We start from the raw sequence: 16,120 nt of genomic DNA on the forward strand, positions 1-16,120 counted from the left end.
GGTGCCAATGAAAAGATAGTTAAGAATCAAAATGCAAAGGCTATATGAATCTGATATGCAATTGGTAAAATGTCAAGTAAGTAATAGCTTTAGTGTCACATCCAAAAAATTAGGTTAAAAGAAATTGGGTTAGTGGAACTAAGAATAGTCACGCCTAGATTTTTGAGTTGTGAATGTTCAAATCCCCCTTTCTTTAAAATTTTTATTTAATCTTTTTTTTTTTGCCATTTTGTTTTTGTTCTTTTGTCTTTTGCGTCATTAGTTCCTCTCTAACCATGGTGAGGGCTTTCCCATGTGCATTTGGAGGTCTAAAAGCTACAGTACAGGTTCATAATTCACTGCTTAATAAAGTTATTAATACACCTATCCAGTTCTTTGATCAAACCCCAGGTGGCCGAATAGTTAACAGGTCTTTTTCCTGCTTCTTTTATTGCCATTTTGGTACATCTATAACAAGTTGTAGTCTTTTTACAGGTCAACATCTAGAGAACTACGAAGGTCATCAACTATACAAGTTTTCAACTATGAGGGGAAGATCGTGAGATGATCGATTCTTCAACAAATTAAATTCTCGTTTAATTTGCTAATTCGTACAAGGGTAAGTAGTTTCGTTGTAGTAAGAGTTATTTTGTATTGTAAATAAGGTTCGTTGAATGATAGTTGTATTGATTTGGTCAATCAGGTTAGCAAAAATTATGTTAATTAATTTGTGTGAGTTGCTGATTTAGGTTACCGGATTGGTTGTTCGTGAATCTTCATTGAGACCAAATCAGATGTGTGTTTCTAGCTCGAAACCACCATGGAAAATTTTGAAATATCTGTAAAATTTGAAGGAATTTTTGAATCTTCAGTTTGTCACACGGCTGTGTGTCTGGCCGTGTGCACCACACGATCATGTGGCTGGCTGTGTATGGGTTGTATAGGTGCACAAGGGCGTGTGCGATTTCATAGGCATGTGTGAGGCCGTGTGGACCACACGGGTTGGCCAGTTGGATCGTGTGGGCCTATTTTTCGAAAATTTTCCACTTAGGCCTGTTTAACCTAGAAATGCATAATTAGACCTTTTGTGGGGTCTGTTTGTCTTAAATAGGACTCGAAACGTGGCATCTGTCAAAATTCCTTAGTATGTTCTATGGTTAAGGTAGGTGAAAATCTTATGTACGATTTGTGTTTCGATAACTCTGAAACTACAATTACGTGTAAAAATGTGCATGACACCTGTATGTAAAATAACTGTTTGTATAAGCAATATGATATGCTATGATTTGTGTAAGTTAGGTGTTGTATTACACTTCGTATAATATCTGTTTATGTATGCATGCCATACAACCCATGTGATATGTATGTATGTTAATGTGATTTTGCATATGCATTGGAGTAGGTTATGATATGATGGAGGAAGTGTTATATGACAGTTTTTATTTCAATTATGGTGGCTAGACTGCAAAATTTCTGTCTGGCAGCTCAACTACATATAAATGAGTGGCTCACCGTCACATATTACTGTGATTGGATGGATGGACTCTCGTAGTCCCATATGGTGTGATTGACTGGTCAAAGATGGTGTGTAGCAGATAGGAACTCTTCGCGATGAATTGTAGTAAAATATGAAAAGACCAACTTCTCAACTATATCATATATTACAATTATAGAAATATCATAAACATTACAAATATCAAAGCAATCAACCTCCCTATTAGTACATTTCATAGTTAATGTATTCACAAAAAGCCATCATGATAATTATTGTAAAATAATTTGATTTTGGTTTTATAGAATACAATATACAACATATTAGTTAACTCAACAAACACACAATCTCTAAAACCAACACATTAAATATCACTAAATACTACTACTCATGGTCCAAAAGCACATGAATCTAGCATGACATTTTTTTTTACTTTGGAATTAGAAAACAAACATAAATAATAAACCAACAATATTCTATTACCATATGGATGGGTTAGTAAAGAATTTGATGGTTGAAAACAATAACAACCATAAGGCAATAGAAAATAGATAATCATTTAAAGAGAAAACATGAATCCAACTTCTTGGAGGGACTAGAGAGGTTTCTAATTGAGCCTTTGTACAAGCTAGAGGGTTTTAGTTAAGCCATAAAAAACTAAGGAGAAGGTTCTATCTTGACCTTTGAGAAAATATAGGAATTGCAAAGGTTATACCTTTTCCTTGAAAGGTAACAATTCAAGTATAATGAACTGGAAAATCATTGGTTGAAGTATACAAAGGTAATGAAGGTAGGCAATTGGGGTTGAACCACCATAAATCATTTGTGCAAGCTTTCTTTCCCTTTCCTTATCATTTAGAAAAAAATGTAGATAATTTTCAAATACCAAGTCACCTCCTCTTAGTATTTTCTAGCCTAAAAATTGGTATCAAAGTTAGTTCACCATCAAAGTTTTCACCTCCAGAAGAAGTAATTTAAAGAAAAAATACCAGGTTTGAATATGACATAAGATTTCGGCTTAACTTGTTCGGATGAATGTCAATCCACTGTGAGACCTTCTTACTTCAATGGAGAGAACTGTGCATATTGAAAGACAATGATGAAACTCTTCATTCAAGTATGTGATTGTTATACATGGAGGATAATCTTAAATGTTGACTTGAAGATGCCCCAGGCTGAAGATGGGTGGAAAGGCTACAAGAAGAAGGCTCAAGCTAATCTAAAGGCTATGCACACCTCTTTTGTACATTAAAGCCTAATGAGTGCAATAGAGTGTTCAAATGTCAAAGTTCTAAGAAGATTTGGGACAAGTGTAAACAAGCAAAGTCAAGGAAATAAATATTAGTATTCTAATACTTGATTATGAGCTTTTCAAGATGAAGTCGAAAGAGAGCATAAAAGAAATGTCTAGTAGATTCAATGATATCATCAATGAATTGAAAGTACTTAGGAAGGGTTATTTTAATAAGGAAATGGTAAAGAAATTGCATAGCCTTAGGAAGGCTTATTTTTTCTATTCAAGAGCTTTGATCAAGTGTCAATATAATATAATCTTTATTATTTATCTATTAGTTAATTTAAATTAATTAAAAACAATAACATGCTGTCATTATTTTTAACGCATGACATAACACTTTATAATGAATAAAAGCTATTCGTTTACGATAAAAAACAAATTTAATTTCACATTTAATATAAACAGATGACTGCCTGATAACATAGTCCAACAAATCAGTTTTATACGAGCGGCATCAAGCCATTGACGTGGGAGACGCATACCTTTGATTAGCCTATGGACGGCAGCGATGCCACGACTATAGTCTATTAGTCTCGACTCAGGCCATACGTGGCGCCATGTGTCACCACAAATGAATCCCTCCAATCACGTGCGCCACCACAAGCCTCTCCCCCCTTGTCCTTCTCTATATAATTTTACAGCTTTTACCTTTATATAGATAGATAATCCAAATAAACACTTGCTTGCGAAAATCAAGTTTTAATGCTATTGTTCCTTTTGTTGCTACTATCCGCAAGTCAAACTGCTAAATTTGTTTGTTTCCTTCTATAATTTTAGCCAAGGATAGACCAAGTTATCTGCATTTTGGCCCTGATTTCCCATCTTGACAAGCTGGTGGTGGCAGTTACACATAGGGAGATGGGGAGGGCGCCTTGTTGCGAAAAAGTGGGGTTGAAGAAGGGGAGATGGACGGCGGAAGAGGATGTGTTATTGACCAAGTATATTCAAGCTAACGGTGAAGGCTCCTGGAGATCATTACCAAAGAATGCAGGTATAATTTGCGTTTTTCATGTTGTATTTCTATGTTTTTGCTACCTTTCATTTCACTTTTGGAATGTTGGGTATTGATTGTGTACGGGTTTGGCATTTGAAGGAATACTGAGGTGTGGGAAGAGTTGCAGACTAAGGTGGATTAATTACTTGAGAGCTGACTTGAAAAGGGGAAACTTTACTTCCCAAGAGGAAGAAGTCATCATTAACTTGCATGCTACTTTGGGGAATAGGTGAGTGCCCGGCATTGTTTTTCCTCCTTTAAAAAGATCCTAGAAAACAAAATGTGTGTACCCTAACTAATCTTACTTGAGGGATGGTAATTTTCCATGCTTGACTAAAATATACATGCGTGTGAAGCGTCTATGTGGGTGAGATAGGTTTGTACTAGCTGTCATCCTGAATAATTTACTTCTCCACTTTTTGTAAACATTTTTTTCTTTCAGCTCTTTTCGCTGTCTCTTTCGGTCTATTTATCAGCTCAGCTTTAAAGTCTCCTTATTTAATATATATATTTGGCCTTATGAAATTACGTTTTATCTTTATATATACCAAAACAAAAAAAAAATACGATGTCAGTATCAGTTATTATGTTTTTATTTTATTAGTTGATAAATTAATAATTTAACTAACACTTTTGAGTTCTGAAAAACAAAAACCTTAAAAATTTCGACATCAAACTTAATAATTAAGCAAATTAATAAAGAGGTTCCTCGCTTCATTCTATAGTTTCCACAGCATCAGGCATTCCAAGTCCATTTTTGATGTATTCGTTTGCTGAAATTTGTCTTCTGGATTATTGCACAGTTTTGACGTGAAATGAATACTCTTCCTTTTTCTTGCTCCTGTTGTCCTGCAGGTGGTCTTTAATTGCCAGTTACTTACCAGGAAGAACAGACAACGAGATTAAGAACTATTGGAACTCTCATTTGAGTAGAAAAATCCATAGCTTTAGAAGGCCATTAACTCAAAGCATGCCAGTCATCATGGACCTCACCAAGACGGCCGTGATTGCTAAGCGGAAAGGAGGTAGAAATAGCAAAGGGTCGATGAAGGAAATCAAAAGCCGCAGTACCGCGAAAGATACTGGAAGTTGTTCAAATAAACCTGCTGAAAACGTTTGTGTTAATGAAGTTGTGCCATTCCCATCCACTCCATTGTTAGAAAAAGAAACCTTGTCCACTACTGCCATTGAAGATCGCATGGTACTGGATCAACATGGAGAAGATAAGGAGAGAACAACCCATGTTGTACCCAGTCCTTGTCAAGACACCGTTGTTGAAGGAATGTTGGGTTCAAGCGAGGAGAGAGAGAGCCTGGTCAGTGAGGAAGGAACCATAGAGAATTCAATGCAGTGCCCTAGTGGCAACGCTGAGAAAGGGACTGGTATCTTAGCACCACATGAGAGTATTGATAGCAGTGAGACAGAGTGGTTTAATGATATCCTGGATAGTGAATTGCTACAGCCAAGTGGGGATTTGACGTTTACTGAACTAGGAGAAGACAGTGGTAATGTGAAAACACACACAACTGCAGCTAATAATGAGGAAACAGTGAGTAGGAACTGTAGTGCAGATAGTGGTGGGGACTTGAGTTCATGTACTTCAACAACATTTTACTTTGTTGATGATTGGGAGTGGGAAAATGTTGTTCCAAGAAGTGAGCTTTGGGATGAGAAGGAATACATGTGTTCTTGGCTGTGGGAGCCAAGCGACTATCATGGGAAAGGAGAGAGACATAAAGTGGATGATAATGGCTTTGAGGGGCACAATCCCATGATTGCTGCTAATGCTTTGCTTTTCTCCTAATGCTCCTTCTGCTTTAGTGTCTAGCTACACTTCCATGTCAATATTTTATCTAGGTAGACAGTGTGAACATGTCCTGCCGTTTTTTCTTTTAGTTTTACTTTAAGATTTTGTTTCTCTTTTCAATTCTGATGCTTTGTTTTCTTTGTAAAATTATTAGTGATGGAAAAAAGATTGAAGAAAACATTTTCAACTGTTTGATTTTTTTTCCTAAATCATGTATTGCCACCATTAATGTTATAAGTAAAGATTTGTGAGCCAATATTGTGGCACAATGTGGACCTTCATGAAGGGGCGAATCCAAGGCCACTTCTTATAAAATGGTTTAACTTTTTTTTTAGTCCCTCCAAAAAGTTATTAAATTAATTCAAGTCTTTTTAACATAAAGCATTTACTTTTAACCCATAATAATCTCTAGTGTTATCTTTGACCCCTAAAAACAATTCCTGACTTCACCTTGATTGTTTGTTTGGATTGAGAAGAAGTATTGGACATCTGTTATTGCCATCTGTTATTGCCTTAGCTCGGTCTTTTTCCTTGTGCCAGTTATTATCTTTCTCCTTGTGCCAGTTATTACTCATCTCATGTCATGAAAACTTGATCAATTATAGTATTATAGGTGAACCAAAAATGGAATGCCTTGTTTATTATTAATAACATACATCCTTTTTATACAAGAAATTCAAAGACATGATAATGGAAGTACATAACCAAAAAAAAAAATAGACAGCTAGATGATAAAAGAGAATAAATTCAAAATAGAAAAAGAAAAAAACATCGACCAACCTTTGACTTAACAAGCTATAGGAGCTAACATATCATATCCTTTATTAATAAGCAATCATCCTTTGATGGAATATAGCAATCAAGATTTAAAATCTTGTTTCCTTATTATTGCCCCTCAAGATGATGGGACATGAGGAAACACCAATCGTGACACAATTCTATTCAAGCACACATTAAGGTAAAGCATTTAGTAATATATCATTGAAAGGATACCATTAACTCTTTATTTGAGAATGATTCTAATATCTATAAGTGAAGTTTCATCATGTATGAGTTATATACCCAACGTACCAAACTTTTGTTTATTATTTCTAGATGTATAAGTTTTTATTGTATGTAAGTATGTGAGCCATACATATGTAGTCTTTAATTTACTTAAGTATGTACACAATGAATGTCATAAGTAAATCATTGATAAACCGTAATTTATATATATTTTTACCCTATGCTTAACGCATTTTATGGATGATTTTTCCTTAGAATTGGTGAATTCGATGCTCCTAATGCCTTAATTTCATGTTTTATACTTAGGTGAGCATAGGAGAGTGAAAGGAACGAGAAACGAGCCAAAAACTAAGAAAATGGGCTAAAGTACGAAATCAACACGGCATGGATTTCCTCACACGGGCAAACCACACGGCCATGTCAATTTGGCAGAATCGAAGCACGACTCACATGGGTAGACCACACGCCCGTGCCTATTTAACATGCTTGACCACGGCCTGAAGTAATCGCACACGGGCGTGTCACAAAGGCGTGTCCCTACCGAGCCTAAGTTGAGTCCAAATCGAAAAAGGCTAATTTTGAGGGCTTTTAGGCATTCTAAAGCCTATAAATACGCCCTAAAGGAAGAGGAAAAGGGACACAGAGAGAAGGCGGCAGGGAACTGCTCAAGGGAAGCCGATTGATCCATCTCAGAAGCTGGAGTCACCATCAAGACTGAAGATCTCCCCTCAATTTCCCTTCAGGAGTTTTGGGTTTTCTTTATGTTTTGTATTCATTATTCTTCTAAGATGTTTTCCTTTTTAGTTATGAACTAAATCCATTAAATACCTAAGGGTAATAAAACTTAAGACGAATCTTGTTATTATTTTCTGAATTGTATGATAAATATTTAACTTGTTCTTAATTATGTATTCTTAATTCTTGTTTTGATATCTCAGGATACTGATTCAAGATAAGCTCTTATTCAGAGGAGGAATAGACCCTGTCTAAGAGTACATTTGTCATAATTAAGTGGAGTTGATTGCGTGCTTAGACATAGGGTGACAAGATTTTGCCGGATTAGGGTGAAACCTAATAAGGGGATCCATAGATCGAGTTAATGCAACCCTAGGGTGTTAATTAGAGAAAAGTCTCAATTATTCAATCTAGGGATTAGACGTTATTAGTCCTGAATAGGGACAATAACATAACTTAGGGATCTCTACGGGACAAGTTAAATGAATAAATCGTTCGATTCGGAGCCAGAATAACAAGTAAAGTCTAGGTGAATTTTTCCTTAGGTATTGTTTTAATTCAATCGTTTTCCAAAAGTAATCCCCCAATTCTACTTTCTGCAAATTCTTAGTTTAGATAATTAGTTAGTTAAAACAAAACCCCCTTATTATTAGGCTAGATAATAAAAAGACAGTCATTACTAGTACTTTTAGTTCCTTTAGGTTCGATAATCCGGTCTTGCTAAAACTATACTACTGTTTGATAGGTACACTTGCCTACATCGTGATAATAGTTAGTTTCAAGAACGATTCTTTATAAATATTTAAAACCTGTTACACGAAAATTGCGATCAAGTTTTTGGTTCCGTTGCCGGGGAACTAAGATATTAGGAACACTCAATTTTTATTACTTTAGCCAATTATTTTTCTTGAAATTAAATTTTAATTTTAATTTTATTATTATTTATTAATTTACTTTTTCTTTCTCTTGGCAGGTTTTTATAGTTTATGACTAGAAGAAACTCGTCAGGACCACTACTTTTTGACGAAGAAATCGATCGTACAGTTCACAGAAACCAAAGAGAAATAAGGCGAAGCTTAAGATACATAGAGAACGAGCAAGAGGATGATACACAAACCCCAACCGAAGAGATGGTTGAAAACCAAGACAATCAACTACCTCCTACAATACATGTTGAACTAGCAAATCAGAATCCTGCTCCTCATACTATGTATGATTATGCTAAACCTACTTTAACAGGAACTAAGTCAAGTATAGTTAGGCCTGCTATTACTGCAAATAATTTTGAACTAAAACCTAACACTATTCAAATGATACATCAATTTGTTCAGTTTGATGGTTTGCAGGATGAGGATCCGAACACTCACTTGGAAAATTTCCTGAAATTTTACGATACATTTAAAATTAATGGTATTTTTGACGATGCTATTCATCTTCGGTTATTCCCTTTTTCATTGAGAAACAAAGCTAAATAGTGATTGAACTCGTTACCACAAGGAATCACTACTTGGGAACAAATGACCGAATTTTTTCGCCGGCTAAAACGGCCAAATTACGTAATGATATCTCTTCGTTTGTACAGATGGACTTAGAAACTCTTTACGATGCATGGGAGAGATACAGGGACTTACTGAGAAGGTGCCCTCATCATGGGTTACTGCTTTGGCTACAGGTTCAAACATTCCATAATGGCCTGAATCTTTCGACTCGACAAATGGTTGACGCAGCTGCTGGCGGAACCATAAATAATAAAACACCTGAAAATGCTTATGAGTTTATTGAAGAGATGTCACTGAATAACTATTAGTGGCAAGTCATGAGGATTAAGCCAACTAAAACAACAGGCGTTTATAACGTCGATTCAGTTACTATGCTGTCAAACTAGGTCGAACTTCTAAATAAAAAGATTAATGGTTTCCTTGGTTCTACTCAGGTAAATCCAGTAATGAGGTGCGAGACAAATGGAGGAGGAGCATGTACAGAGTATCAATCCTTCAACCCTAGCATCGAGGAGGAACAAGTTTTATATATGGGTACAATAACTCTAGATCCCAAAATAACCCATATAGTAACACTTATAGTACAGGTTGGAGGAACCATCCTAATTTCCCGTAGGGCGGCCAAAGAAATCAAAGGCTACAACATCCTTCGAGTTTTCAACAACCACCCTATCAACAGGAAAAGAAACCAAACCTTGAAGAGATACTGTCTAAATGTATCTCGGTGTCAGAAACCCATTTCCAGAACATCGAGAAAACACTTAAAAATCAACAAGCGTCGATCTAAGGGCTCAAAACTCAGATCGGCTAGCTTTCCAAACTAATCTCCGAACGACCACAAGGTAGCTTGCCAAGTAATACTGAACCCAACCCAAGGGAAAAGCTCAACGCGATTAATGTTCAAGATGAAGAAGGACTCGTTGAGCCTGAGCCAGAACCGAGGCAAGAAACTGTGGTAAGCAGAGGTCAAGGTGAGGTAGTTCATAATAAAAACAAATCAGAGAATGTCAAATATAAACCTCGTGTGCCATACCCCAATGCGATAAGGAAAGACCGCTCAGATGAACAATTTGGTAAATTCCTTAAACTCTTAGAAAAATTACATATTAAATTACCGTTTATTGAAGCTCTATTGCAGATGCCAAATGCAATGAAATTTTTAAAGGAGCTTTTGGTAAATAAATGGAAGTTGGACGAGGCATCGCATGTGGAGCTAAACGCAGTTTGCTTAGCTATTCTACAGAATAAACTACCTAAAAAACTAAAAGATCCAGGGAGTTTTATGATTCCTTGCTTAATTGGGAGTTTAGATGTTAATAATGCATTAGCTGATTTAGGGGCTAGTATTAACGTTATGCCCTACAAAATGTTCAAACAATTTAGTCTTGGGAAACCCAAACAGACTAGGATGAGCATTCAATTAACAGATAAAACTATAAGATTTCCTAGGGTTATTATGGGAGATGTGCTAGTTAAAGTCGATAAATTTATATTTCCCATTGACTTCATTGTTCTAGACATAGAGGAGGATAGCAACACTCCTTCGATTTTGGGACGGTTCTTTTTAGCAGCTGCTAAAACGATTATTGATGTTGGCACAGGTGAGCTCACACTCCATGTGGGAGACGAAACAATCACCCTTCAAGCTCGCAATTCTGACGCCACATCGGAAATTAAAGGTGATCGTCTAAACTATTCTACTAAAACTGACAATATGGTACAACCTACTTTGCAGGAAATGAGTTTGAAGGAAGCACATGAGTCATTATCAAGTAGTAGCAGATGACCTATTCATGAAGATTAAAGGCTACAAATCAAGGAGCTAGATGAATGGCGGACGCATAAACTGAGAATATATGATAAACCAAAACTACGCCAGAACGAGCTCAACACCTTCCCACGTCAACTTAAGGTTGGAGATAAAGTCTTATTAGATGCCGCAGATCCTCACATTGCCACTACCACACCGAACAAAGAAATCCCTCTTACGGTACTTAACATTTTCCCATTCAGTATAGTAGAGGTAAGTCACCCCAAGTTTGACACTTTTAAGGTAAACAACACCCATCTAAAACCTTATTTTGATGAGAATGATAGCAGGAATGAGGAGTATAAACTCGTCGAACCACCATGACCATTCAATAGAGAGGTAAGTCGAGCTTAGACTATAAATAAGCCCTTCTCGGGAGGTAACCCAAGCACTAACAATATTAATTTCTTTAAATTTTAGTATTTAACACCTAACTTACTAACAGAGATCTTGAATACGGGTTTTTCCACATAGACACGGCCAAGCACACGGGCGTGCTTAGGGCTGTGTGAAAATAGGGGAAAGATTTCCCCAGCACAGGCTACGATAAATCGCCACGGTTGTGCGACATAACCGTGGGCGAACCTGCCAAAACAACACGGGGGTGCGACACGCCCGTGTTTAGAACTCATGGTCGAACCTGTTAAACGAACACGGGCGTGGGCCTACATACACGGGCGTGGGAGAAGCGAACAAAGCCAGGCATGGTCGTGCGACACGGCCATATGCACCCACACGCCCAAGGAACACGGGCGTGGACTAAAAGTCAGACACACCCAAATTCAAAATTCGCGAGTCACACGGGCAAAAATTGGGGAACATGGGCGTGTTCTCTGGCCATGTGCCTCAAAATATATAAATAGGTTGCACTATTCATTGTCTTCTTTACCTAAAAAACCCTAACCCTAGCCGCTGCAAGTCTACACGCCCTCCTAACCACGCCCGTGTGCCGCTTCCAACTGCATTTTCGACACTCAACCTCTCTCCTTTAGCGTTTGTTTACTCCTTTCTCTTTTATTTCACTAATTTATAATGTTATTTATCATAGTAATCTATATTTTTCATATTATTTTCATCTTTCTATCACTCAAATGTCATTTATAGAACAATTTATCATCTTTTTCTTGTTCAAATTCTTATTCATTACATGATTTCTCTACTCCACTTGATTAGTTAGAAGTGCATATTCATGGTTAGGATAGTTGAAATACTCATGCCTCTTGTGTTGACATTTATGTTCATTCGTATAGTATGATAAATTTCATTCTTTTCCGTTTTTACTTATATCACCATGCTAATACTACAAAAGTAGGTCATTGAACTTATTGTTTTTGCTAAACTTAGTAATTGTGGCAGAACGTATTTATGAATTTTTCTCTTCGAATTTAGTCTCATTTTCCCCTGTCTACTCATCAAGACGAATTAATGTTTCCAATTGCAGGCATACAATGTCGTCTTCATATTGTAAAAAGGTCGTTGTCCCTACTTCAAAGAAAAAGAAATGAGCTTCATCTTCTTCGGATCCTACCGCGGAAGTTCGTCACCCTTTCCTAAGGTTCCTTATCTAGCCTCAAGAAGAACATTTCCAAATACTCCGGTCCCGACCTTTAATTACGGGCTGCTGCATCGACTAGGCTGCAGTAGAACAAGTTCAGTTGGCTAATGCGATTCGGGCCCTCCTAACCACCGACCCTTGGAAGCTTTTCTTTGGGATCATCAAGCCGACGTATCTCGAGCTCACGATGGAATTATGCTCCACATTTCATCTTCAGACAGTGATGATGAACTACCATGATCCCGGTACAGTACAATTTCGACTAGGCGGATTAGTCCGCCAGCTCAGCGTCCCAGAATTCGGTACTGCACTGGGTTTATATACGGAGGAATTCAAGGAGGATAATGACTTACATGATCTCAACCGCCACATCCATCATTCTCCTTCACGGTGCTGGGACGCACTAGTACCAGACGCGGCCACCTACAATCCTAGCCACTCCAAGGCATCGGATTTCTCTCCATCTCTGAGGTATCTACACGCTATTTTGGCTCACACGATAACAGGAAGGTGAGAGAGCACTGGCGTCGTCAATATTCACGACGCCTACTTTCTATGCTGTATGTCGCACGGGTACGTCATCGACCTTGCCTATTTCATTACCCTCGCTATTCAACACCAGACGAAACGGCATAGGAAGGAGGTTATCTCTATTGGCCCTTATGTAACGCGATTGGCTCGACACTTTGGGCTCTTCAGCACCGCGACCCAAGAATCATCCTTTACCCTTATTGGCCAGATGTCTCCACAAGGCATCTCGAGCATGCTTAGCAAGAGAATGATCAAAAAGCACCGAGGAACCTACCTTCCTCAATATCGCCTAGCCCAATATACCGAGGAGGAGGCCCTCGAGGACATTACTGATGATGTCTCCCCACAGCATGAGGACCCACCATCTCAGCCATCACCACCCTCTCGTCCAGTTTATGCGGCGGCTTCATATGCTGACATCTTTGAGCGCCTCAGTAGATTCGAGCAGCAGTGTTTTCAACGATTTGACAACATTGATGCTACTCTACAGCAGATTTGTCAGCACCTCCACATCTCATCGCCACTCTCAAATCGCGAACCATTTAGCGATAAAGATGTTTAAAAACATTTATTTATTATTTTATGTTTTTATTTTTATTTTATTTTAAAACTACTTTTTATTTTTCTTTCACCTTATTTTTATTAGGACTTATAATTATTATTTTACAATTTTTAATTTTGGCTAATTCCTATTGAGTACTTACCCTTCATTATATATTTCCTAAAAGAGTTCCTGATTTTATCACAGTTAGAAAGAGCTCACTAATACTCAGGAACTCGAAACTCTACTGGTAAAGGTTCTCCACGACTGTCATGTCCTGCTCGACCATGATCATAACCAACTTCAAATATAATAGTCTTTTGGCGCAGGACTTATGGACTAATGAACCTCTACCACTGCGGAGTATCCTCCTCCACCCTCACGTCGATTATTCTCCAAAACTCCAGTCCAAGGAAATTCACTCATCACTCAGGAAGTTTCACTCCTCTCCGTATCTTATTTCTATATTCTTATATCTATCTTTGTACATTAAGGACAATGTCCATCTTAAGTGTTGGGGTATTCATTTCATTATCAGAAAAATCCCTGAATGACTGCCTTGTTCTCTTGAAAAGCTCTTATATCATATTTAGGATAAATTTTGATTGATTTATGATTTATTGATATATCTTGAATTAAAACATAGGCATTTATGCATTAATTGTTTAAACTTTAGGACATTAGAGAATCAATCATGATAAGTTGATTTTTAAGAATTTAAAATTTTAGGTTGTTTCCCCAAAGTTTAGGTATTACTTTGAGTTGGAATTCACAAGTTTTAAACATCAAAAAGCCATAATTTTTGTGAGATTTTTGAGCCTTTTGAGCATCTATTAGTTCTTTCATGCTCACTTTTATTATTGCTTTGAGTGCGTCAGTATTAAACTGTTATTCTAAAACTTGCTTGATTATGCATGTCAAGACCACACCATTTGATTTGATATGTCAAAATGATTAGGGCACTTAGGATTAACCCACTCATGCCATGAAAAGCCTACCTCCAAAATTAACCCCTAGCAAACCCCTTTGAGCCTGAAAACCCTTTTTTTTGTATTACCCGTAATATTAACCCTTAACCCATTATTGTTGAAATCCCCTAAATTAAATTTGATCCCTATTTTTTTCTAGATTTGAATTGAAATAGTTACTCAGCTATGTCTTGTTCTTAATAGTTAGTCTATGTTATTTAACATGTTCTTAAAAAAAACTGTGCATACACATTAGTAGTAATCTTTTATTTTTGAGCTTAAGTATTTAAATTCGATATTCTGAGAAGAAGCTCTATTGTACTCAAGTGATGATTAAATCTTTTTCTAGTTAAGTGATTTTTCAATTCAATCTCGATTCTAACCATTTCTTTCAGCTTGTGACCACACCTCCTAACCAAAGCCACGTTACAACCCTCTAAAGACCTTTTGATTGATGGATCATCTCAATTTATAGTGGTGGAGATGTGATTTTCATGCAAGCCTATGGTAATAACTTTTCATATTGACAGATGAGTGCTACTTACATTGTCCTTAAACACTTTGAGTGATTTGAGTGAATCTTTAGTGAGGATGTTAAACTCCGTGAGATTTCGAATCGAGGTAACCACTTGGATAAGGAGAGATGCCTAAAGTTTTGCATGATTAAATACTCAACTTGGAACGTTTGAAACTTTGATGTTCTTTCAGTTGAATTTTCAATGTATGACTACCTATGGATTATTTTGAGATATTATTGATAGAAATTATAGGTTGAGAAGAATTTATTTTGATTATGAGTTGAGAATTTTGCTTGAGGACAAGCAAATGCTTAAGTGTGGGGGTATTTGATAAACCGTAATTTATACATATTTTTACCCCATGCTTAACACATTTTATGGATGATTTTTCCTTAGAATTGGTGAATTCGATGCTTCTAATGTCTTAATTTCATGTTTTATACTTAAGTGAGCATAGGAGAGCGAAAGAAACGAGAAACAAGCCAAAAACTAAGAAAATGGGCCAAAGTACGAAATCAACACAGCCTGGATTTCCTCACACGAGCAGACCACATGGCCGTGTCAATTTGACAGAATCAAAGCACGACTCGCATAGGTAGACCACATGCTCGTACCTATTTAACAGGCTTGACCACAGCCTGAAGTAATTGCACACGGGCGTGTCATACGGGCATGTCCCTACTGAGCCCAAGTTGAGTCCAATCCGGAAAAGGCTAATTTTGAGGGCTTTTAGGCATTCTAAAGCCTATAAATATGCCCTAAAGAAAGAGGAAAAGGGACACAGAGAAAAGGAGGCGGGGAACTGCTCAAGGGAAGCCGATTGATCCATCTCAGAAGCTGGAGTCACCATCAAGACTGAAAATCTCCCCTCAATTTCCCTTCAGGAGTTTTGGGTTTTCTTTATGTTTTGTATTCATTATTCTTCTGAGATGTTTTACTTTTTAGTTATAAACTAAATCCCCAAAATACCTAAGGGGAATGAAACCTAAGACGAATCTTGTTATTATTTTCTGAATTGTATAATAAATATTTAACTTGTTCTTAATTATGTGTTCTTAATTCTAGTTTTGATATCCCAGGATACTGATTCAAGATAAGCTCTTATTCAGAAGAGGAATAGACCCTGTCTAAGAGTACATTTGTCATAATTAAGCGGAGTTGATTACGCGCCTAGACATAGGATGACAAGATTTTGCCGGATTAGGGTGAAACCTAATGAGGGGATCCATAGATCGAGTTAATGCAACCCTAGGGTGTTAATTAGAGAAAAGTCTCAATTATTCAATCTAGGGATTAGACGTTATTAGTCCTGAATAGGGATAATAACATAACTTAGGGATCTCTACGGGACAAGTTAAGTGAATAAATCGTCCGGTTCGGAGCCAGAAT

The 16,120-nt window shown here is 37.0% G+C and overlaps 1 protein-coding gene and 1 non-coding gene across 2 annotated transcripts; one reads left to right on the forward strand and one right to left on the reverse strand.

The window, feature by feature from the left end:
• The first annotated feature begins 3,200 nt into the window (after positions 1 to 3,200).
• LOC107953046 (transcription factor MYB15) lies at positions 3,201 to 5,756 on the forward strand. The gene is made up of 3 exons (XM_016888271.2): positions 3,201 to 3,759; positions 3,862 to 3,991; positions 4,618 to 5,756. Exons 1-3 carry the CDS (start codon positions 3,627 to 3,629, stop codon positions 5,564 to 5,566), a joined length of 1,212 nt encoding a protein of 403 aa, XP_016743760.1. The 5' UTR covers positions 3,201 to 3,626; the 3' UTR covers positions 5,567 to 5,756.
• Positions 5,757 to 8,858: 3,102 nt separating this feature from the next.
• LOC121204223 (small nucleolar RNA R71) lies at positions 8,859 to 8,965 on the reverse strand. Its single transcript, XR_005899152.1, has one exon. It is a non-coding gene; the product is annotated as a small nucleolar RNA R71 (small nucleolar RNA).
• Between the last annotated feature and the right edge of the window lie 7,155 nt (positions 8,966 to 16,120).

This window comes from Gossypium hirsutum, chromosome A07, assembly GCF_007990345.1.
Source record: "Gossypium hirsutum isolate 1008001.06 chromosome A07, Gossypium_hirsutum_v2.1, whole genome shotgun sequence".
Classification (NCBI taxonomy): domain Eukaryota; kingdom Viridiplantae; phylum Streptophyta; class Magnoliopsida; order Malvales; family Malvaceae; genus Gossypium; species Gossypium hirsutum.